Here is a 23,106-nt window from a genome sequence, read left to right as displayed (position 1 = left end):
CACCTCAAAAACATTTGCCCAAATGTGAAGGTTGAGAGACCAACTGATCATTATGTAGAATTTTCCCCTGCCTCAAGCATCTTTTGAACAAAATCATAACCAAGGAACGTAGTACTTTGCTTTTCAATATACCAAAGCTTCGTTTGTGGACTCTCATTCTTTTCAAAAGAACAGGAAAATGGTACTTAAATACATTGCTCTGATTACCTAACCATATGTAACAGTTTCCATTTTTTCGGGTTATTATGTCTATTTATTGTAAGGAATCTGACTCTGCAAGTGCTGAAAAGCGTAAATTTCCCAGAACTTCAGGAGTCTTGAGCTGTTCACTGTTTTCAGGGGTACAATCTATCCTCCCAGAAGTTCTCTTCACTAGAGAAGGAAGATAAGATTTTCAGTTGCCTCTAACTATTTGTTCAACATACTGCTTAAGATGTACTTATCTGTAGACAGCCCAGTCTGGTGGAATAATATCCTGAAGCATGAACTCATTCCAACACCATTTTTATTTTTTGGCAGTTCATGAAAAGTCTCCTAAATGGGTAGTGTCTCTTGTCTTCTGTGAAACTCACCTTCTGTTTGGTTTATCACCTACAACACTCTCCCACCTGGTATTGATTTTTGTTGGAGATGCCAAAATTAAATGACTGCTGCTTTTCGTTTAACAATGAAGCTTAGTAATAGGTTCAAACCTATTACCAGCTTGGTAATAGGTTCAAACTAGAATAAAAGCTACTACAAATCTATTCCTTTAAACTAACCTAGAATGTGTCCAGCCTAATAAATAAATAAAAATGCTGCTTTTGATCTAATGTGAGTAATTCATGGTAAGATATATAAAAAAAAACCAAACAAACAAACAAAAAAAAAACAGATTACAGTTGTTAGATTAAAAGAATATAGATTATAGTGGCTATCCACTTTGGTTTGTGTAGGGTAATATAAATTTAAAGTGGTTTAAAGTGGTTATGGAGCAAAAACTAAAGATAGGGAAAATTTATTGTTCTACTTCTGCTTTTTTTTTTTTCTTTTTTAATGACTATGTAAAGTATTAATATTTCTGCTGTCAGTAAATCCAATTGTAAAGTAACAAAGGGGGGGTAAATTAAGATTTAACTAAATGCTACTTGGTATGAAGGACGAGGTCAAATGTTTGATATATCTGAACTGCAACTGTTGGCATGTGTTGTCATCCAGTATTGTAATATCTGTGTGCACTGTTTTGGTGCAGAGTTAAACATATCCAAGAGATGCATTTTATTTATAAAATGTTGAAAAAAATGTTAGGAGTCTTATCATTACTACTGCCTAGGCCCCGATTCTGCCTCTGGGATGTTGATTTGGGAAGATGGAACCCAGTTATATTTTTCTAGGTGTATGTGACAACCTCCTGATTGCTGTCTCACCAGAATAAACTGTAAACCTTTCCAGCTGTTCTTAATCTGGACCCTTAGCCTTTAAAAAAAAAAAAAAAAAAAAAAAAAAAAGCAGCTTTCCATTCCTCAGAGCCAAACTTTGCTAACAATATCTATGTTGTTTTCAAATCTAGCTTCAAATATAAAAATGACTAATAAATCCATATCCCATAATAGGTTGGAAGACTATTATTTAAAATCATACTCAGTTTTTATGACCCATTTCCAGTAAAAATCCCAAACTTTTCACTAATGCTACCATTTCAGAGGCACATCCTGAACGATAGGCATGATACCCAGATAAGTACACCAATAAATAAGCAAAGGCTATAAATCTGTCTCAAATTAGTGGTTCGTGTATGTTCAAGGGGGAAGTTAGCTGAGAGATGCTGTTTTCTAATCTGTTCGCTTCCTGGCTCTTAATGTTCCATAACTTCACAGCTGGTGATTATATTTCTCTGTGGTTTACGTTATTATGTGCTAAATACATTGCTTCGCGCCCTTTGCTGGCACCTGGGTCTTTAACGAGGATGGTGCGGGGGCTCGCAGCCTGCACCTGGGGCCATCTCTCCCATGGCCCTTTCAGGCAGCCCAGGGAGGCGCCCCCGGCCCTGGGCAAAGCCTCCCGGAGGAGCCGTGAGGCAGAGGTAAGTTGAAGGGAGGGAGGAAGCTGGCGTTTGGAGGGAACCACAGCCTCGGGGCTCGCAACGATTCGGAGGAGCGCTGCGAGCGCTGCCTTTGGGATTTCAGTCCGGGCTTCCCACGAAAACGACAACAAAAACAGCGATCATCATTCGCGAGCATTCATCTTCCTGACTTTTTTACGGCCTCGTAATTGCCCCCTCCCTGACAGGCAGATTTATGCCTTGGCTGGTGGCGGGGCGCTCTGCCGCCCAGGTGGCACCGCGGGCTCCTGCGGGGCGGCAGCGGGGGGAGGCGCGGGGCGAGCCCCGGCCCCGGCCCCATCCCTGGCACACGGAGCCTCCTTCACCAAGAGCCGGTCCGGCCGCTCCGCCGGCGGCGACCCCATCTTCCCCGGCAGCCTCCTGCGCAATTAGAGCCTCCGCCGCCCCCCGGCGCCCCTCGTTGTTTCGAGCGGGTCTGGGCTCGCTTCTGGGCTTTCGGCTGTCTTCTCTCCCGGGGAGGGGAGAGGGCCTTGCATCACTTGAGTTTTCCGTGCGAAACTCAGGGGTTATCCCGGCAGCGTTCATAAGGGAAAGACGTTCTCGCTCTCTTCCTCTTTCCCTCTCCCCCTCTCAGCAGCCTCCCTCCGGGTGCCTCCTGCGGCTATCCCGGCAGGACTCCGCAACTGCTGCCCCGGCTCCGCTGGCCTTGCATCTGCCACTGTTCGGCCTTTTCGGCCTTTGCTCTTCCCCGCCGTCCGCAGCGGGCACGGCCGGGACCCCGCGGGCCGGGCGGGGACCCTTCTGCGGGCAGCGCCGCCCCTGCTCGCCGGGAGCGCCCGAGGGGCATCCGATGGCCTAGAAATAAAGCAGCACTTCGGAGTTGGTACAGCTGCCACCCCCCGCAAACCCCCGCCCTCTTCCTTACACCGCTTAGGATCTCCCCGCGTCTCTCCCGTTTCTCTTTGTTTTTTTTTTTTTTTTTTTTTTTTTTTTTTTTTTTCCTTTAACTTTGCCGCACCCCTGCAGTCCGAGGTGGTCGCGGAGGAGGCGAGGCGCCCCCCGGCCCTTCATGCAAGGCTCGGGGAGGAGGCTCAGGGGGGTCCCCCGGCAAATGACGGCGCTGCGGCGCGGAGCGCCCCCGGCCCGCCGCTTGCCCCCCGCGGGCCGGCGCTGACCACCACCGGGGGCTCGCTCCCACCCCAGCCGGGAAAAGCCCCCGGGGCGGGAGGCCGGGTGGGGCGGCCCGTCGAGGCCATGGCCTCCAGCGGCGCCGGGGCATTCTCCGGCGGGCGCTTGTCGGCGGCGGGGCGGCAGCGGGGGCCGCCCGGCACCCCGCGGGGGGGAAGCGGCGGCGGGGCGGCGAGGCCCGAGCCTCTGCCGGGGGAGACCAGGAGCCGCCGGCAACTTTGCTCGGCCCTGCGCGCCGGCTGCCTCTGGGCGCTGCTGCTGCTGCTGCTGGCCCTGGCGGCGAGGGGGGAGCGCGGCCGGCAGCTGGCGGTGGAGGGGGGCGCGGGGCCGCGAGGCTGGTTTTTTTTGAGGGGCTGGCTGCCCCCCGGCGCCGTGCCCCTGGGCCTGGCGGGGGCTTTCTTCGCTGCTGGCCGCTACCTGCTGCGCGGCGGCGTGCGGCCGCGGGCGGCGGCGCTGCTGCTAGCCGCCTGCTGCGGGGGGGAAGCGGCGGCGCAGACGGCGCTGGCGGCGGGGGAGGATCGCTTGCGCTCTCTGGCCGCCGCGGGGGTGGTGCTGAGCTGCCTGGCCGCCGTGACATGGCTGGTGCTGAAGCCGAGGCAGGGCGTCCTGATGATCGCCGTGACTAGCGCGGCCAGGACCACGTCCCTCGTCGCCTTGGATAGGGTCCCGGCGTCCTGGCGGCCCTACCTGGCCTACCTGCTGGGGCTGCTCGGCATCCTCCTGGCCGGCTACGCCGACCGGCTCTGGCCCCCCCGGCGGGCCGCCCCGCTGGCGGAGCCTCCCGCCGCCCCCCCGGTCGCGGACGAAGCCCCGGTGCTCAGGCGTCGGCGGCGGTCCAGCTCCATGATCTCCGCCGAGATGTCGGGCGGCAGCAAGAGCCACCGGCGGACCTCGCTGCCCTGCATCCCCCGCGAGCAGGTAGGGCAGGGGTCGAGGGACCGCAGGGGGGAAGAAGCGTGGTCCCGGCGTGCCCTTCCGGCTGCAGCCCCCTCGGGGGGCGAGCAGGGCGCCGGCTTCTCGCAGCGGTGCGCAGAGTGCCCGGTGGCCGCTCCGGGACAGGGACAGGGACGGGGGGGAAGCGGGTGCGCCCCGGACCCAGACTGGCTTGTCCCTGGTGCCGGCGGTGGGGAGAGAGCTCGGGATTGTTCTTGTTATACAGCCATCGGCAGGGCTCGCTTTTAATATTGCTGTTATTTTGGAACCCTGGCAGAAAGTTGAGGCGGGTGGTACCCGCCTGCCTGGTGGGAACTTGCCCTCCCGGCACAGCAGAGAGCTTTCGCAGCATCACCGGCAAGCCCCGCTCCTTAAAACCTGCAGTTTTCTGCAAAGGCAACTTGGCCCGATGAAACTTTGAAGGTGTGCGTTCGGGGGAGCCCAGCAGCTAGTCCTCGGTGGTAGAAGTCCCTTATCAGGGCGATAGCATGTCCTCTGAGACCGGCCCGCAGCCGTGCGGTGCTCATCTTTGCACTTTGCCTCCCGGGATTGTTCCTGTGCCTGGAATTAATAGCTCCCGCTCGGCTATTGTGGGAACCGAGCCGAGGTCCACGCGTTTTATCACAACTTGCTTTATTTTAAGAGGTCGTGATTGCAACGGATTAGCGAAAACTTAGTTACCAGCCACGCAGCTTTTTAAAAGCGCATCTCAAAAAAAAAAAAAAAAAAAAAAAAAAAGAATAGCGTGGCTATAGAGAGTCCTGCCACAGACACGAGATGGGCTTAGCTCTGTGCTCGAAGCACTTTCTCATTTTTTGGAGGTTTAAGGTCACCCCCCAAAAGAGTTGTTCGGTGGGTCGAGCGCAGCTGGGCGCATTGAAAGCCCGTGCTACCCTCGCTTCATGGTGGAGAGGGAAACCTGGGGGAAAACAAGTGGCAAATGGTATTAAGCTTTCCTTTTCAATTAGTATTGCGAATGACTGGGAGCTGTGGTTGACTGAAGCGCATTGCCCCACACCAAAGGTTTTCTTTCAGGTCACTTGCTGGATAAGCAGCTAAGTATTTTTGAAGTAATGGCATCTAACCATCTGGTGTGGGTGGCTAGTTTGTTTCTGGAAATGGTTTGATTACATCCCTTTGTGGTTGGTTATGACATTTGCTAGAAGAGGGCCTGACAACCTTATATACTTGAGGCTTATTTTACAACAAATGTACTTATTTATTTAACATTTTTGTTTAGATAAACTAAATATTTACCACAGTGTCCAGGCAAATACAGTGTGAAAAAATAGGAGGCTGACTCAGTTCTGACTTTGTTTTACTATGAATTCAGAGAGAGAGGAGGGTGTAAGAATAATTTGTAAATACAATATCTAAGGCAAGAAATTAAAAGTATTTATACTTCATGATGCTAGATGTTTCTGGTGGTTTCTTACAATAATCACTTGTAGTGTTTTAAACATATTTCCAGTTGCTCTCTCACTTTAAGCAAAAGCAGTTTTCCAGTTAACATGTCTAAACGTAATCGTTCAGAGATAGGGCTCACTAGTTTACGGTTACATCCTTCCCCCTTCTTGTGGAGGGAATTCAGATCATCCATATAGACTGGGATGTTATTCTGGTGATGGATAACAGGGTAGATCTCTTCCCCCCCACCCCAGCTTGTATTTCCCATAGGGACACTAGTCAGATTTGTCCCAAGCAGCTTCGGCTTCGAAGCTGTGGAGATGGACTGCTGCGAGCAGGCAACTGGTAAGTTTACCCACTCCAGGATTTTGGCAAATTTCTCTTTCTTTTGTTCTCACTCGGTATTAATCAATAGCGAGATCTGGTATCACTTGCGTCACTGTGTGATTAGAGATGGATGACTACTTTCAAGTTTGTGGAGACTTTTTGTCTTTTATTTTTAAGTACATTGTGGCTGTACGTATGTGAACTTCCCTCCCTAAAAGCTGTCCTTTTAAATAAATTGTAGCACCACAGAAAAACAGAGATCCTGACACAAAGCTCTGTAAGAATCTTGAAGAAATTCTGGGAGACATGGGACTCTCGTAAACTGCAACAAACAAAGTTTGTGTTTGTAGCAAGAAATCACCTCCCTGTAGACTTAAAGAAACCATAGGTAAATGTTTCTCTTTTGGACAGTTTTTAAATATAACTTGTTAAAAATAGAGATGAGGGCTTTATAAACAGAACCAGGCCTTCCCTCACCCCCCTGTTTTTAAAAAACATACCCTGACTGCTTCTGGTCCGAAAGATAGTTTCTGAGTATGCCCGAGAGCTGCCAATAACTTGCATCAGGAAATGGATCTACTTTATTGCTTTGAAATACATGCTTTCAGTTGCTGCTGAGTAACTTCAGGAGTTCTAGAGGTGTTTCCCACTGCCTCTCGTGTAATCTTTCCTATTCCTGAGCACTTAGTTAAGGTTTTATTCTTCCAGAGTGTGGTTCCGTCCCTATCTGACTGCTTGTATAAATACAAGAGCCTGCAAAAGTTAGTTTTTTATTATTATTATTTTAATTTTTTATTCTTTTAGTCACACATATCTCAGTTATAATCTAAAATTTTCCCTGCTAGAATACAAATACAAATTTATTTGGCCTTGTGGTATAAAGAGCAATACCAGGAATTGCAAAGTAACGCCACAAATAGGTGAAATAGCTAAAATTAAAAGAATAGAAAACTGATGTTTAAGCTACTGTTAGGAATAGCTGAAAATGTCTTTGTCACTATAAATTATTCTTTCTGTGGAAACATCTCATCTTCATTTCTTATCAATCCCAAAAAGAATTTAAAAAGCAAAAGTTTCATAAAATAAACTACCACAACCAAACACACACATGCAGATATAACCTTATTTTGCTGCTAAAAGTGTTCTTTACCAGTTTTGTTTTAATTCTGTATTGGAGGTCTGATTTATTTTTTTTTTTTCTTTCAGCTTCAGCAAATTTTAGGATTAAAAGCTTCCAGTTTGGCTTGTATGCATTTCTCATTGAGAAATGTGTGCTTTGTAGCAGCCTGATCCTGCTTACAGCTGAGTGCTGTCTTCCTGTGATTTCATCAATGCCAGCTGAGGATGCTCAGCTCCTTAAGGGCTCACTCACCCAGTTTTGAAGATGACTGCAGAGAGAAATTGTGAATGGGTGGATGAGACAGACAATGAATGAATGAATGAGCAATTTTTTTCGCCATGTAAATGCATAAGTACCACCAGGGCGATACTGTTCGAGTTTCTTCCTCATGTTTTTGCAAACTTTTTATAGCTTTTCCTAAATATCTGGGGTGAAGAAGATTGTGGTGGGAGGGTTGGAAAAGTGTTCTGTGACTTGGTGTTTGCTATTAAAAAAATATATGGCCCACGTATTCTAGAGCTTATGCCTCCAATCTCTGTAGGTATAAACATGCATGTATTCAATGTGTCCAACGGTCTAAAGCAACAATTTTGCTGTGGCCAGGACAGAGTAGCCAGACAACTTAAACTGTGCAGAAGACTCTTAATTTTGCTTTTAAGCTTCTCTTATTCTTTGTTTTGTCTGGAAGAAGATGGGGCTTTCAGCTAATTTGGATTCGTTAGAAGTGTGTGTTAAACAAACTAGAGCAGCTGTTTCCAGTAGTTCAAATTATTTATCAAAAATATCTTTGTAGGTATTTTTTGCTGTGGTCAGAAGATTGTCACAGGTAGAGCATGCATCAAGGTTTGAAGTACTTTCCAGTTCCCAGACCAGCCTGCAACCCCCTTGGTGACGCAGCCCTTTTAACCAGGAGGCACTGGCAGGGTGCTGAGTCTTGCCCTGACCCTTTGCCCTGCACCAGGACGTAGGTCTGATGTTTCCAGCTGCAAGGCCAGCATGTAAACTCCCAGCTTGTCTATGGCTCCTGGGGCAGAGAGGTTTTCTACCCATCTTCCTTTGTTGCTTGTCTATGCTCTTTCCCTACTGATGGGAGATTAGGGATGGGCATCTGAGCGTCTGTCACTTATTTTTAACTGGTTTGGTGCTTGTAGCTGTTTTGTGCTGCCACTGCTCCGTGGCATCTGTGCCACATCTTTCCTTTCCTGTTTCTTCTTTCAGCAAGTAATTTTTTTTTCAGGTGAGCAACTTTAGTCCCAGACTCCTCTGTCTTCCTTCAGTGGCAGCTGGAGGAGTCTTGCTTGGTGTGACCTCAGTTAGTGGGACTCTGAGTGGTGGCTTTGCCGGTCTCCCACTGCTGCATGGGAAAGCTGTGAGCCGAGACTGTCATCGTGGCTGGTCTGCGGAGCTGAGAAGAAAATACTGTAACAGTTTATGTGGTCAAAGATATGACTTCAGTGATAAGATCTGTGAAATCGATGAGAAAAATAAATGTATTTGTTGGTGGTGTTTTATTTTTTCTTTTTTTCCAAGGGAAAATTGAGGCTTTATCTGTTTTTTTTAATTGTTTGACAGTGAGAACATTGTAAGTGCCAGGAATACATTGCTTCCCTCCCCTCTTTCCTGGCTCTCTAGCATTCTGTCCTTTTTTTTAAAAAAAAAAAAAAAAAAAAAGTAAAATGTACAATTATAACCAATTTTTAGTATTATGTATGCTGTTCTTTGGTTTGATAATAGAAGAGGTCCAAATGCAACAAAGATTTTTTCAAATTTTGGAGAGGAGATAGTAGATTAAATCTAGACACTAAATTTCATAATATGTTGCTGATTAGACATGGAGCATATTAGAATATACCTTCTTCTAATAAGCATTATTGAGCTGTAATTACTCTGATAAGATTTACTGGCGGTACCATTTAGGTCACCAGAAACTGACTAATAGTAATTAGTTATGTCACCCAGTGACTTGCTGTAACACAACTGTGTGAAATATTCAAATAAGGCTCCAGGAAAATTCATGCAAGGATTCCAGATGTAATGTTTTTGTTTGTTTGTTTGTTTCATGGTTTTATTTACTCAAATCAGTTCTACCTACATATTTTTTTTCTCTTTCAACCCCACAAAAAGTTTAAAACTGCTGATGAAACTCCTGTTATTGGCAAAAATAGATTCTAAACTAATGTAAATCAAGAAAGGGATATTATGGCATATTGGCAAAAAAAAAAAAAAAAAAGTAAAATATGGTAGTGACTTTCTGCTCTTTCTGAGTGAAGTGTGAAAATGCAAAGCTGTGGAACTGAAAGAAATCCTGTGTGTGCTGGGTTGTCATGTTAATTAAATAAACAGCCCAAACAGTGACCCTGTGTATGAAATGTGTTTTGAGAAGCCTCTTGGGGGGTGGAGGGGAAAAACAGTGACACATGATGTTTTGGACCTTAACTGTGACATTTATGTGAATTTGTTCTGATCTGCTGTTACTGTGCTTGTGTTCCAACTGTGTTTTTTTTGTTTGTTTTTCAAGAAAGGGTGACATAGATATATCTTGTAACTTGGAGGAATATCACTTGCACTTTTTTCTGTTAAAGGATAATTTATATGTGTGTGTATGTATGCATGTACATATATATGTAAACACATACACAAATCTCACCCTGTAACTAGGAAGGTTGCTAGGTTCTGATGCCTGCAAACAGCAGGGCTTGAAATAGGGGTAAGCCAGCTGCATTTTAAATGGTATTAGGATAAAAGAAGACTGCTGAAATTGAAGCTGCTTTGAGCTAGTTGATATGATTTACCTAGATAATCTAAGTAAAGATGTACAGCTTGTAGCATACCACTTAACAGATAAGGAAATAAATGTTACAAATCAGATAGCAAAGTGGAAGTTGAGTTTTTCTTTGGATGCTTTCTTTTCTGTTTGGTTTTGAAAAAGCTTCTTGATGAATTACTAACTCATTTCCTCAAAGTTTCTTCTGTGTTAGTTGGGGTGTCATTCAGAAATAAACACCTCTACTTTGGACTAGCTTTTCATTTTTTATTTTTATTTTTTAACTTGGTTTGCTCTAAGTCCTGCTATGAGAACAGTAGTAACATCAGGAGTTCTCTGCATCTGAATGAAATGCATCAAATAAATGCATTTCATTTATTTACCCCAATTTTTCTCTGTAGTGAGAAAAATTGGGGTAAATAAATGAAAATGCTATATCTGCCCCAATTTAAACGTGGGGGAGTATTGGCTTTTGAGCCTTATTGGGGAGACTAAACGGGATGGTAAGAGGAAGAACCGCTATACGCCTTACAGTCTTTTCCTTTTCTCAAAGAGCAAAACTCTTTGGGTGCCGACGTATGCTGCTGCTGGTTCTCGCCGCTTTTTGCCACGCCGCAGGCTCACCCCCCTGCCCTGCCGGGCTGCACCCCTAGAGGGCACACGAGCCCCTGCTCTGCCCAGCGGCTGCCCGAGGAGCTAAAAACACAAAAACCAAAATCTGTCCGTGGTACTTAATCGAAATTTTTATTTTTTTTTTAAACGTTTTCCTACGTATCCGCGCAAATATAGTTGCTTTTTCTTTTTTATTATTATTATTATTTGCTTTTCGTGCCCTTTTGCTCCTGTTCATCAGGTCTGCGGTTGCTCGGGTGGCTGAGGACTGACAGGTGGACTGACTGCCCCGACCCTTGTCGGCTTGGCGAGGTGGGGGCAAGCCAAACCGGCTGCTGTAAGGGAAGGTTGTGCTTCTCTCACTGGTCTAACAACAAAAATGTAGAATTAGGAGGCATTTTTTGGCCTCTGAAAGCCCTTTACAAGTCATGAGAGTGGTTGCAAATCTCAGTACAAAGTAGCTGCCTCAAGAGTCATCGAGAATCTGGAAAAATAGACTAACTCATCATTGCTTTATGTCTTGCTTTATGTACATAATTCTTTATTTGTACATAAGATTATAAATAAAATGGGAAATGACATGCAAAGAACAAACCAGCAGAACCTGCTGATGGGACAGAAGTGCTAGGCTGGTCCTTCCGTACTGTTGCACAAGGGTGGTTTCTGAATGCCACTATGGGTGCTGCTGAACAAAAGCTGAGACATCCTGCAGGAAAAGTATTGGTAACTCGAGTCTAGCTGGTGAAATTATGTTGCTGATTTTGGAAGCTGTGAGAAAGAAGACTGTCAGCAGGCAGTGTTGGTCATTGAATATCCTAGGTGTGTTTGTGTGCCAGTGTTACAGCGACGTGAGCTTAGTGAAGTCCTGGGTGGAAGAGTTTTGCTGGGTTTTCTTTAGCCGAAGTGAATAGTTGGGGGTCCATGGATAGCCCAAACCATCTAACAAGATGGAAAGACGAGTAAGGACAGGTCTGCCAGAAGAGTATGGAATGGCATTTTCTTAAAAGGATTTTTTTTGGGAAAAAATCTTTAGTTTTAACTGCTAGAAAGAAGTCTGGATGGGTGTGATAGCAATACACGCAACGTTGTGGAACGTGTGTTGCAGGGTATGAATGAACCTATTTCTTAAATCACTAGGCATTTGTATTTATTATTTACAGGTTTCTTATGTCAAGCAGGTTGAGAATTATATTATTATTATTAATCTGAAACTAGCAATTAAAAGAATTATTAGTTACTCTGTTGCGGAATGCTTTAGTGCATTTAGTGTTTTATCTGAGATGTTCTGTATGAGCCTCTGACCAGGATCTGTTGTCGCATGACTGTGTTCCCATTTTTAATATGATTAAATACTGAAAGCAATGAGGGAAAAAATGTGTACGAGCATCAGTATAGTTAAACACCCTTTTACTTTTTCATCCTCTTGTCTCATGACAAATGCAAGTCTGGAAAAATATGGAACTTCCACAACAGAAATAGCTCTGACTGTGGTTGAGGTCTCTTTGTCTAATGCCCCAATCTGTTGGTGAAACGTGACTTATTTCCATAGTCTGTTTTAGTTGGTTTTGTTTTATAGATATAATTTATGTTTTGGTTTGATTTTTAAAATTATAGTCTGCATTGCTACATTTTTATGGGACTCTTGTGTGCCTAATTCTCAAGGAGTGATGCTTTTCTGGCATATTCAGGATGCTTGCTAATGGTTGTTAACTCCTGAGACAGATGCTGGTGACAGTTTAAAAAGTAACTGTGCCTCATAGAGTGGCTTGTTCTTTTAGAAATATCTCAGCCTGATTAAGAACTGTGAAAAATATTAATATATTGATGTCAGCTGGAAAGCTGTATCATTTGCTGTGTTTTGAGGATCAAGTCACTGATGGATGGTGGATTTCTGTTGTTGATTTTTTTTGTTGCTTTTTTTTTTTTCTGCTTTAACTAAACCTGTTTCTTAGAATAACCAGTCAGACTCGGTTTTTCCATGTTTAAATGTTAATATTGTAGGGGAACAATTTACTCATCTTTAAATCTGAACATTGCTTATTTTGAGCAGCATCCTTCTCCCTGATATTTGTTTATATTTGTTCATAAGCTTGCTTGTGAAATGAAATCCAGATGGGGAAAGACTTGAGTGTTTGAATGTCAAAGGTTATGAACAAATTATTGCACTTTAGAGTTCCAGCAGGTTGCTGATACCTTGATACATCTCTGTACGCTGGAGTTGCAGCCATGGCACCAGCAATAGCTATTTTTTCCTCACCCTGAAGAACAGATACTTCTGCTAGCCTCTCATACTTGTTCTTTTTATACAGTTTTAAATAAGCCAAAGTTTGTGTTTAATGTCATGGAGTATAAGCAGAACGTTAGTATGTTTTGTAACCTATGTTACATACAAATATAGATTCCCAGCAAAAATTGATACCCCATATTTACATTGAAATGGGAATATCAGGCAGCTGAAGAGCAGTGATAGGCTGTCTGCACTGTGGTGGTGATAACGTCATTGGGATAACAGTCTAAAAAGAGACCCTCAGGAGCATTATGTTTGCATATCTGACAAGCAACAAAAGTACTTGGAAAGGATGATGCAGCAGTTGAGAAGCTACATCTGAGCAATGTTTTCTCCACTTCTAATACAGATAGACTTGTCCAAGCTTTTTGTAGCCTGCAGAGAAACACAAAACCTAGTCTATGTCCATGTATTGTCAATTGAAATGACAGCTATAGAAAAGTGCAGACTTCTCTGCAAAAAGGCCACACAATCATGTCTTATGTGTTATCCCTCCCATATGGAATGCACTCAACACATAGATGTGTTCCCATACAGAAGTCTGCATGTAGGTTTTGTTTACTTGTTTTTGGTTTTCTTGAGCAGATATCCATTTATTTTCATACTCCAAAGAAAGCAATTAAAAGTAGTGTTGTTTGTGCTGCTTACATAAGTACCTGAGACCTTGTAGCACATTTTTGTGTGCGTGCATTCACACATGCACATATATCATAGCCATAGATATATGTGTGATAAAATAAAGATGTGTGTGCTTTGATATACATATACTCAAATTAGTATGTATTAGTATGTATTCAAATTGAGTTTTAAGCTGTCTTGGAGGGATGGAACTCAGCAGTCTGCAGATTGAGTTACGTATGACGCTGATCTTTCAGGATATTTAATAATATTTACTGATGTGTCTGCAGACAGGTTTGTTTCTAAATACACCAGCCTCTGTAACCACTGCATGGCTTTTGATTTGTATCTACTTCAGGGGTGATTTTGATAAGTACCTTTATACTTATGTTCTAGAAGTGTATACATTCCAATAAGACAGCTGTAACTTGGTGCTCTGTTCTAGAGGTGCAAAGCCATTTAGGTGATTGCTTTATATTGTGCCTCTGGTACCTAGCCTGACTTGTTGCTAATTTTGGCCGTGACATGGAGCTGAGATCTGGCTAGACGTGAGTTGCTGATAAGCTCCCTGTGTAGCTGGAGCCAGTGTTCTCATGGGCATAAATGGAGGCTTGTTCAACATGGAGCTCTGCCTGGTTAGAATTGTGATAAGAGCAGTTGGAATAAATAAGAGACTCTTATTGCCCTCAACCCCTCCCCCCCTTCCCCGCCCCCACAAAAAAAGAAAAAAAAAAAAAAGATGAGCTTTAGCTGGAAAAACTTACTCTGCTATGTATAGTGGTTGTATTATTGCTGCTGTATGCCTGTTTTGAAAGCAGCTGTGGACTAGTTAGTATTAGTGATTTATTAAGACAGTTCTGAAAATGAGTGACAGAAATACCACTTCTTTAGACTTCATTCCTTGATATTCACTGTTTTTCTGTTGACTTTTAAATTCTGTATGAGGTGAAATGTTGCAATGTAAGTTATATGCCATTCCTGGCTTCTTTTTTTTTTTTTTTTTTAGCTTAATTAATATGCAACTTTCATTTTTAAATGCAGTTCCAATTGTCTACTGATTATGTAAAAGCTCAAATGAATAAACATTTTCTATTAAAGGATTTTATGCTGCATTTGTGAGGAACTGAACTGTGGGGAGGACTCAGCTAGGGACTCAGAAGTTAGAAGGGGGACGAGTGGGAGGAGAGCCTTACTCTTGCTGGTAAAAGTTTCCTGCTCAGGTTTGCAGACCATTTTTGCTTCCTCTAACTTGTGGAGAAGCAAGCATATTCAATACTGTCCAGAAGCAGGCAGGTATAGAAATAGGTGTATGCAGTTTGAATGCTTTATTTCAGGCAGTGCTGGCTATGTACATGGTTCTCCACAGAGACAACCCTGAGAAGCTGTTCAGCGGCAAACAGAAATACTGTCTGTGCCATACTGATATTGAAAACTGACTTCTGAGTTGCAGAATACAAAATGCTCTTTCTTACTAAGCTTGCCATGTTTGTGTCAAGCAGTGTAATAGAGGAGCATGTGATAATAGTGCAACAAATAGATGGATTGGGGTGCCAGCACTTCAGCACATAGTCAAGCTTAAATTCCACTTGAGGTTCCAAGCCTGTTGTTTCCTCTTGGCAAGGCACCTTCGGAGTCAGAGCCAGCTAATAGGAAATACTTAGTGCTAGGGCTTAACTGAAATTTAGGACATCTGAATCTAGCTTTCTGGGTACATGTGATGTGGTGAGAGAGATGGCAAAACCAAATGTTTTGTGGAGAATTCTTGAACATTTTTGAGTGAAGCAGCAAAGATAGATTTAAGAGAAAGGAGATGGACTATCCACTCTTTATTTCAACTTTCTCTTCTACTGTGTGTGGTGTATAAAATCTAGTTCTGAAATGTGGGATGTTCTTATTCTGTGTAGTTGGAACAGAAGTGACTATGAGAAATTTGGGGACAGAAATTACTATGAGGCAAATTCAATATTTTTCATTCCAATGCTGTCGTCATTCCTGGATATGTAATTTTCTTTTCCTTTAGTATTATGAGTAGAAAAGAGAGAAGATTCTTAAGATTAACCTTAAAGCATCCTGGGTTGGGGCTGTGATCTGCCATTCAAGCAGACTTTTTGGAAAGACAGAATTTGAATTCTTTAGAATTTATTATTCTCCTGGGAACTGCAGTAAATCTGCCATCAAAACTGATAAAATTCTTGGCCATGAATTAGTGCAACTCCTTAATGGGAGTCTGCAACTTTAATGTACATATTTATTTTGTGTTTTGATTTGCTCTCCATATATTCTGTTCTCAAATGTAAGTGGAAATGTGATGGTGAGTGAAGGCATACATTTTTAAACTAGTCAGTATATTGCAAAATGAATTGATGTGCATTTAAAAAAATTAAAAAAATAAATGAGAAAAAAAAATACAGACTGAATCTATATTGGGAACTGTGACAAGACAGCTTCCTTACAATTATTCAATTTACTTCTGAGAACTTGGCCAAGGGGTTCCTGAGTCTTTTATTTGGTTAAGATTTTTGGAACTGAGATAAAAGTAATGATCAGATTATCTTAAGCATTCATACATAAGATACATACTTAAGCAAGTAAAGGAGATAAGAACTTCAGTCAGAAACCTGATAGCGTAGAAAGTTGCTTTCTATCTTTCCCATAGTCTTAATGGATTACTATCTAAAATGGTGATTCAGTATGTATAGGTGTAATTATGTTGTATGCTCTCTGTTGAATGCTTGAATTTGCAAACGCAGATGTTTTTGAAGAAATGTTGCGTATTTAACTTCTTAGATGTATGAAGGATTTTTTTTTTCAAGTGGATATTAAATAAAAAGTAAACTTAAGAGGTCTCCTAATATTGATGCCCACATGCTTTAACAGCTCACTTAGTGCCACTCTTCTAAGATGTGATAAATGGTCAAATGTTGCATTTTGATCTAGGAATGTTTACATCGATGAGTATTCCCTTATTATTCCCTGTCTTCTAGCCCAGAAAATCTGAAACCTATTTCCCCTCATTAAAGGCAAACCAAACAAGTTGAGGGTGGGCTTTGGACACTTGATTCTGCTTCCACGTGTAAGAAAGTTGGTTAAACCTGTTTCAGTCTGTGTGTGACACTGAAGAAACACTACTATTCTGCCTGGTGATAACTTTTTCTTAGTTTGTCTCACTTATTTCCTTTCAACTTAGTTCAAGAGCATCTGTTGTTGTTGTTGTTGTTATTGTTATTATTATTATTATTATTATTATTATTAGTTTGTTTGCTGTACCAGAGATATCCACCCCTGATTTTGAATGTAAGGAGATACAATCACAGATTTCAAGAGACAATAGTTACCTTGCTCTAAATGCACAGGCTTGAATCCAAGAATTCATTGGTGCCTTGGAGGAAATTTCCATAATCAATGTTAGGCATGTTCTTATTATGTGATATGAGTGTGAAGGGCTTGAAAATACATAGAAGAATAATAGATTGAAAAAAGGCAGTTTCAGAAAAGTGCAAGTCAAATTTCCAATTATCATTTGATGTCTGGCTTAAAAATGTACATTGATTGGAGAAATATGCTTATAGGTTTTTCATTTGTTAACACCAAACCAAGAAATACATTTAGTTGATAACCACTGTTATTTCACCTCTCCCCCTCTTTCTGGAGTTTCTTATTTTTAACACTATACTTTTTAAATATTTTGCTTTCCATACACTGTAGTGACCTTTCACCTTTTGGGGACTGTTTGTTCTGTGCAATGGTTGGAGTGATAGCATGGCTCTTGTGACATCAAAAACATTTTTATTGGCAATTCTCCTGATGATGGACTCTAAAGTCTGACAGTGGTGAAGATGACTAAGTAGAGACAGATTTATGTGGAAATCTTATTAATATCCATAAAAGAGAGAAAGAAGGCATAAGAAATTTGGCTCCAAATAAACAACCAAAAAATGCTCTGTTCTTAGAAGCATTTGGCACTGCTCCATCATGCCTTTTGTGGGAACTGGCTCTTTGTCTGGCCTAATCCTGATTGTTTTTTTTTTTTTTTTTTCCTTTTTAAAGATTACTAAAGACTTCCACTTCTCTCAAACTTTCTCACAGTAGAATAAAATTAATTTTCACTTTGGTAATGCACAAATCAGTTAATTATTTCAAAGACAATGTAAAACAGATGTCTTGCCTTGTTTCTCAGCAAAGATTTAACAGTAGCTTTGCTGTGAGATCTTTCACTGCCATCAAATGTCCCTAGATGTTATATGTTCTCATAATCAGTGATTTACACAAAAGGGGATTTTTTTTTTTTCAGCTACAGAATTTGATGGCTGGAAAGAAACACAACTCGTGGGTTTTTTTTTGTTTGTTTGTTTGTTTGCTTTTTTGTACTTGGACCTAAATTTACTCAGACTTTTTGAGAGTAAAGAGCAGTTACTGGACTTCATAGCAGAGGTCCATCTGTTCATTGTGGGATTTGTGGTTCCAAACCTTATGGTAGGTGATTCTAGCTTAGTTGCTTTTTGATACAACTCGGTGAAAACAGAAAGGTAGCAACTAATTGAGATTTGTTTGCTTGTTCTGTCTTGTGTGTATGTTCATTTTAGCCAGTCTATAGCTTTGGGAGTCTCATTGACTCCCTTGACCTTAATGTCAAGATTCTGAAGAAGAGTGCGCAATTTGGCACACACAGCACGGTTATTTCACATTTGCTGTTGGCAGCAGAAGTTCCTCTGTCATAATGCTGGAGAGAAAACCTCCTTCAGGCTTTAATTCAGTTCAGCCCAGTTAGTGGTGAATACTGAAATGTGTGTGCGACGACAGAGCAAGCTCAGTGCCCATTGGGAAAGAGTTGCCTGCACTCAGCTGAAAGGTTTTTCATAGTGGTTTTGGTATCAGCCTTGGGAGAGGTGCCTGTGATGCCTGGTGCATGCTGAACTGCATGTGCTTGTCTGTGCAGCTGCAGTAAAGTTTTCTACTTAGCAAAAATAGAGATATATATTTTTTTGTATTAATATGTTCAGGCAAAAATCATTTATAAATGAAATACCTGCATGTGTTCTTTGCATGTGGGTAGAGCTTTTCATTGTGGAAATGTTTTCTAATATTCTGAACATTATTTCTTCCCTGTTCCTGTTGCATATGCAATTGAAACAATTCCTGGTTTCCTTTAAATTGTTGCTTTGACGAGCTAGGCATGTAACTAGTCAAGACACTGTTTTAGATCTTTGACTGGTCCATGTACCAGTGAGCATTTTGTACTTTTTCCATATGTGTAATATTTTTCCCAGTGAGAAGGGTATGCCAAGCTCATTCCTGATGTGAGCACATAGCGATTTGAAATAGGAAGCAATGAAATAGCTTTTATAGCTGGCTTAGGAGGAAGATCTTATTTATTTGCTTACTTCTACTCCTTGAATGTGTGTAATTTTTAGTCCTGTTCTTAGCACTGCCTTTGAAATTGTAACCCTTTCAGAGGAAGCAACAACTAAGCCAAGAAAACAGGAAAGAATCCTTATATGGATGAGAAGATTGTATCTTACAGAAATTTTCAATGTGAGCTGTTGCTTATGGACCTGGAGAGACAGCTCACATGGGCTGGTCATTGGCCCCTTTTGCTCATCTGGTGACACTGAATTGACCAGCTGTAGGTGGGATTGATATCCTGCACATGGCTCGTTGGCCAGGAGGTCAAATTCTTATCTTGTATCTGAAGTCCCATGGCTGTGCTCCTGTGATGGTAGCACTTACTGTGCTCTTCAAGTTCCTAAGATGGCATAGTTCTTTTTATTAACTCGGTAAAACTTCAGGACTTCTGTTTCCACCTATCCTCTACTTTTGCTTTTTTTTTTTTGGTCATTTTGGAAAGCAGCAATCCTGTAAGAAAACACATTTTGTGACCGGTAGGTTTCAAGTTGCTTTGTCAGATTCTTCCATACAGAGCTACAAGTACTGAAATCTGTTATTCCTTTGGTATTTGAATATAAAACAGCAAATTGGTGTTCCTTCTGCTAATTTTACCTAGTGTTTTTACTTATCTTATCAACTTTAGAAAACTATAAAATTCTGGCTTAACCTTAAGAAGTGCATTTAACTTGTGCTGAACTTGGTGGGTAATAAGAATGAAATTGGGAAGAGATTAATCCCATGTCAGCTTTCATATTAAACATTGTTGTGGAAAAACTGTAGAAGCTAGTGTAAGTTCTTGCTGGCCTGAGGATATGAGTACAAGGTGGGCACTGAAGTTGCTAGCTCTGATTTAATAGCTCTGAGCTGCAGTGTTCTGATTTGAAGGGTTGCAGTACATCTCTGTAGGCATAGTGCTAAGATGGCATGGTTCTTTTTATTAACTCTTGGTAAAATTTCAGGACTGCTGTCTCTACCAATCCTCTATTTTTGCGCACACACACACACACACACACACACATATATATATATATTTATATATTTTTTTTTGTCATTTTGGAAAGCAGTAATGCTGTAAGCAGCAGTGCTAGGAAGCTGAGTTAGGGAAAACATGAGAGCTGTTCCTCTTGGGTGAACTATATCTTGTTGGCCATACTTGAGGCAATTAAAATACCAGATTGAGTGAGGTGAAGAATCAGTGCTGTATTCTTCTGTCACATCTAACCTTCCCTTCTTCAGATGTGTGACTTACCTTAGGCTGGTTAGCTTCATTCTCTGCAAAATGAGTGTGCGTAGGTGTTTGAATAAAATTCTGTTTGAAGGGAAACATGCTTCTCAGTCTCCTGTTTGCCATGGAGGCCAAATGCATTGCATCCGGTGTCTGCTGGATGAAGCCTGGAAGTCCAGAGTTCCCTCTGAATTCTTCTCGTACTTCACAGCTCCTCCCTGCTTTGTATATACAAACAACATTCTTTGAGGGAACTGGAGAGGGCGGAAATGGCTACAAAAAAAAAAAAAAAAAACAAACAAACAAAAAAAAAAAACATATCTTTTCTGATATATCAGAAGATACCAGAACTCCTTTCTGTGTGCTCTGTGCCTGCTGGCAGCTGATTTCTTTTTCATTCTGCCTGTTTTGTAGCAAAGGAGGCTTGGTTTGGAATTAGGGAAAACCTTTCTAACAGTAATGGTGGTAAAACTCTGCAACAAGGTATCAAGGGAACTTTCATGCATGTACATGAGAGGCTCTTTTAAATTAGCCTTTTGGATGTTCTTCCAAGCAGGTCTAGATGCCCGCTTTTTCTTAGGCAAGCAGAGCTGTTGCCGCCAGTGTTCTCCTCCCCTGCCATCCACATCTACTTGTGGGCTCTTTCCCCCAGCTGCTGGCCAGCATCCTTGCACTGTGACCGTTCTGCTCACCCTCTCAATGCTGAGCCTGACCATTAAGCCCAGCTTGTTTCATCTTGTACCCAGTGTGCAATGTTAATATTACTCTGGAGCTGGGAGTTTGCAGCCTAGGTTCCTTCCCTTGGACAAGATTACTAAAGAACAGATGAGATTTCTTGTGTCTCTGATTCTTTACCCTACTCTAGTTCAGGAGCTGCTATGTTGTTTGGTTTGCATTACCAGGTTGTGATTGGAGGCAGGTTTTTGTTTACTTTTCTTTTTCTTCCTTTGCAGTGATAATGTTTGAGTCCCAGGTAGGATTCTCATTGTTCTTTGTTTTGGCCAAGATACAAGTTTATTTATTAAGTCCACTTGTTAGCTTAATGCATTTGTGACTGCCAGAAGAGTGCTACATGGTGTAAGTGAGATGAAGTGGCTGGGACCTGTTCAGATTTGCGTGCAGCATGGTTTCTTAGCAGCCAGATAAGAGATGACACTTTGAAGGGCATGACATAGCACCCAAGGGCAAGACCTTTCAATCCCTGTTCACGTGAGTGAGCAGTGCTCCAGTTCAGAGAAAGCTCCCATATGAGGAAGAGCCTGAGGACGTGTTTGTGTAGGGTACAGCACGTTCAATGTGACACCCGCTCCGCCCCACCCAGAAGTTCTTGTTTGGTTGGTTTTTTAATATGCTCCTTGTCTGTTCTTTTTTTTTTTTTTTTTTTTTTCCCTTTCTTTCCTTCCTTTTTTTTTTTTTTTTTTTTTTTTGATTCACTTCAGCCTGCATTCAGCCTACTGGATAGTTCTTAAACGGCTGTTAAAACCTCAGTTTGCCAACTGTAAAATTGCTCAATCGACTCCAGGAGATAATCATTCCCAGAGGAGACCTTTGAATGCATTGACTGTCATTAGAAATAGGTTAGATGCCTCCAGGTACCTTTCTGGGAAGGGATTCTTGTTTTTAAAACCGTATCTACTTGCTTAGTTAAGAACTAAGTAACTGGTTAGTGTGACCAGTTATAGAAGCCCTCTTTTAAATTCGTGTTAAATCCTCTCAGAGAACTCTCTAGTTAATGCTTCTTGGCATAGAAATAAAACAGCTGCTGTGACTGAGAGGTTTAAAGTCTCAAATCAGGAAGAGTTTCTCAGCTTGATGTACCTCAGCGGGCTTAGGCAGTGCAATTCACAGCTGGTGGACTCCATCTTCTCTTCAGAGACTATGAAGCATGAAGAGTTTGGGCCTGAGGACTGACTGAGTTATATATTAGGTGGGGAAGTGGCACCGTGGGGGAAGATAAGCTGTGACAAGAACTAAGATTTTCATAATTCATCTTTAAGTCAAGAGAAAAAAAGCGTGGTGGGCTTTGGTGTATCAAATTTGAAGGATAAACCCCTTCTTTCCAATGCTGGACTCCAAAATTTGTTGGTGGAAATACTGGAGATGCTGACCTTATTGGTGGCTAATGCTGACCTAGTTAAAACTATTTCCAGAGACTTCTAGCTTTGAAGATACAAAACTGGATAGCTAACTCCACATTGTATCAGAGCTCTGTCATATGTCTTGCTTCCTCCTCCTGAGCTGGGGAAGCAGAATTAAACAAAACAAAAACCCCACCAACACCAAACAACAAAACAACCAACAACCAACCAAACAACAACAAAAAAAGCAAACAGGGAATATTGCTCAGGATTAAGCTTCTCTCATTCTGGTGTTTCCAGTTGTGAGCTTTCAGTGGTTACAGGGCTGTTAATTGAATTATTGCCTTGATATTTATGTCTCTCCCCCTATGCATAGGGCTCTGCATTGTCTTGGGCATCCTTAGGATCTTGGTCTCAAAGGAGGATAGTGGGGTTGTGCTGTATGTGCAGCAGTACAAGCATAAATGACAGATTTGAGGACCAGGGCTAAGTTAAGTAGGGAACTCCTTCGCAGAATGGAAGTTTTTATACATGTATATAGAATAAGTATACATGTGTATTTTTAATTGATGTATGGGTACCTGTAGACCTTTTAATAGATGAAAATAAGGAGAGGAGAGGAAATAAAGCACCACAGCTGTGATTTATCAAGGCCGACATGAAAACAAATATTATTCTAGTAATCAGAGGAAATTCTTTGTAAAGCATGTACAAGAAAGGTATTTTAACCCACCTCAATGATTTCCTGCCTCACTGTATCCAAAGAAAATCAGACAGACTTTCCCCTGCCCCCACAAGGGTCACTTCTAAATAACTATTTCTCTGCTCCCCTATTTCTGTTAGTTTTTGTTTGTTTGTTTGTTTGTTTGTTTTCTTTTGTCAAATGCTTCTTAACTCTTTTTTTTTGACCTAGGGTCTGAAACTTCATCTAAGATGTTCTCTGGGGTGGGGGAGAAGGATATGGTTCAGTATTTAATCGTAAAATAAAGCTGAAGGATGCTGTCTTTCAGGCATTTGAGTGACTGGATAGCAGGATGCATAGTTGCATTTCCAGCATGCTCTGCCAGCCTTCTGATATTGCCTTCACTGAAGTCCACAAAGATGTGCAAACTTGGTGTGTG

At 42.1% G+C, this 23,106-nt stretch overlaps 1 protein-coding gene across 2 annotated transcripts in view; it reads left to right on the top strand.

The window, feature by feature from the left end:
- Nucleotides 1-1,481: 1,481 nt before the first annotated feature.
- The window catches only part of PDE3A (phosphodiesterase 3A), a 270,354-nt gene continuing 248,729 nt past the window's right edge, over nucleotides 1,482-23,106 (top strand). The window contains exon 1 of one of the 2 annotated variants that reach the window (XM_084510599.1): nucleotides 1,482-4,147. In XM_084510599.1, coding sequence (XP_084366725.1) covers nucleotides 3,296-4,147 — 852 coding nt within the window. In that variant the 5' untranslated portion in view covers nucleotides 1,482-3,295. The remainder of the gene's footprint in view (nucleotides 4,148-23,106) is intronic. The other variant, XM_084510598.1, reaches the window with a different exon arrangement.

The sequence above is a fragment of the Aythya ferina genome (genome assembly GCF_964211825.1).
Source record: "Aythya ferina genome assembly, chromosome: 1".
Taxonomy (NCBI): Eukaryota; Metazoa; Chordata; class Aves; order Anseriformes; family Anatidae; genus Aythya; species Aythya ferina.
The sequence above is the reverse complement of the archived record's forward strand: the minus strand, read 5'-3'. Positions and strand labels throughout refer to the sequence as shown.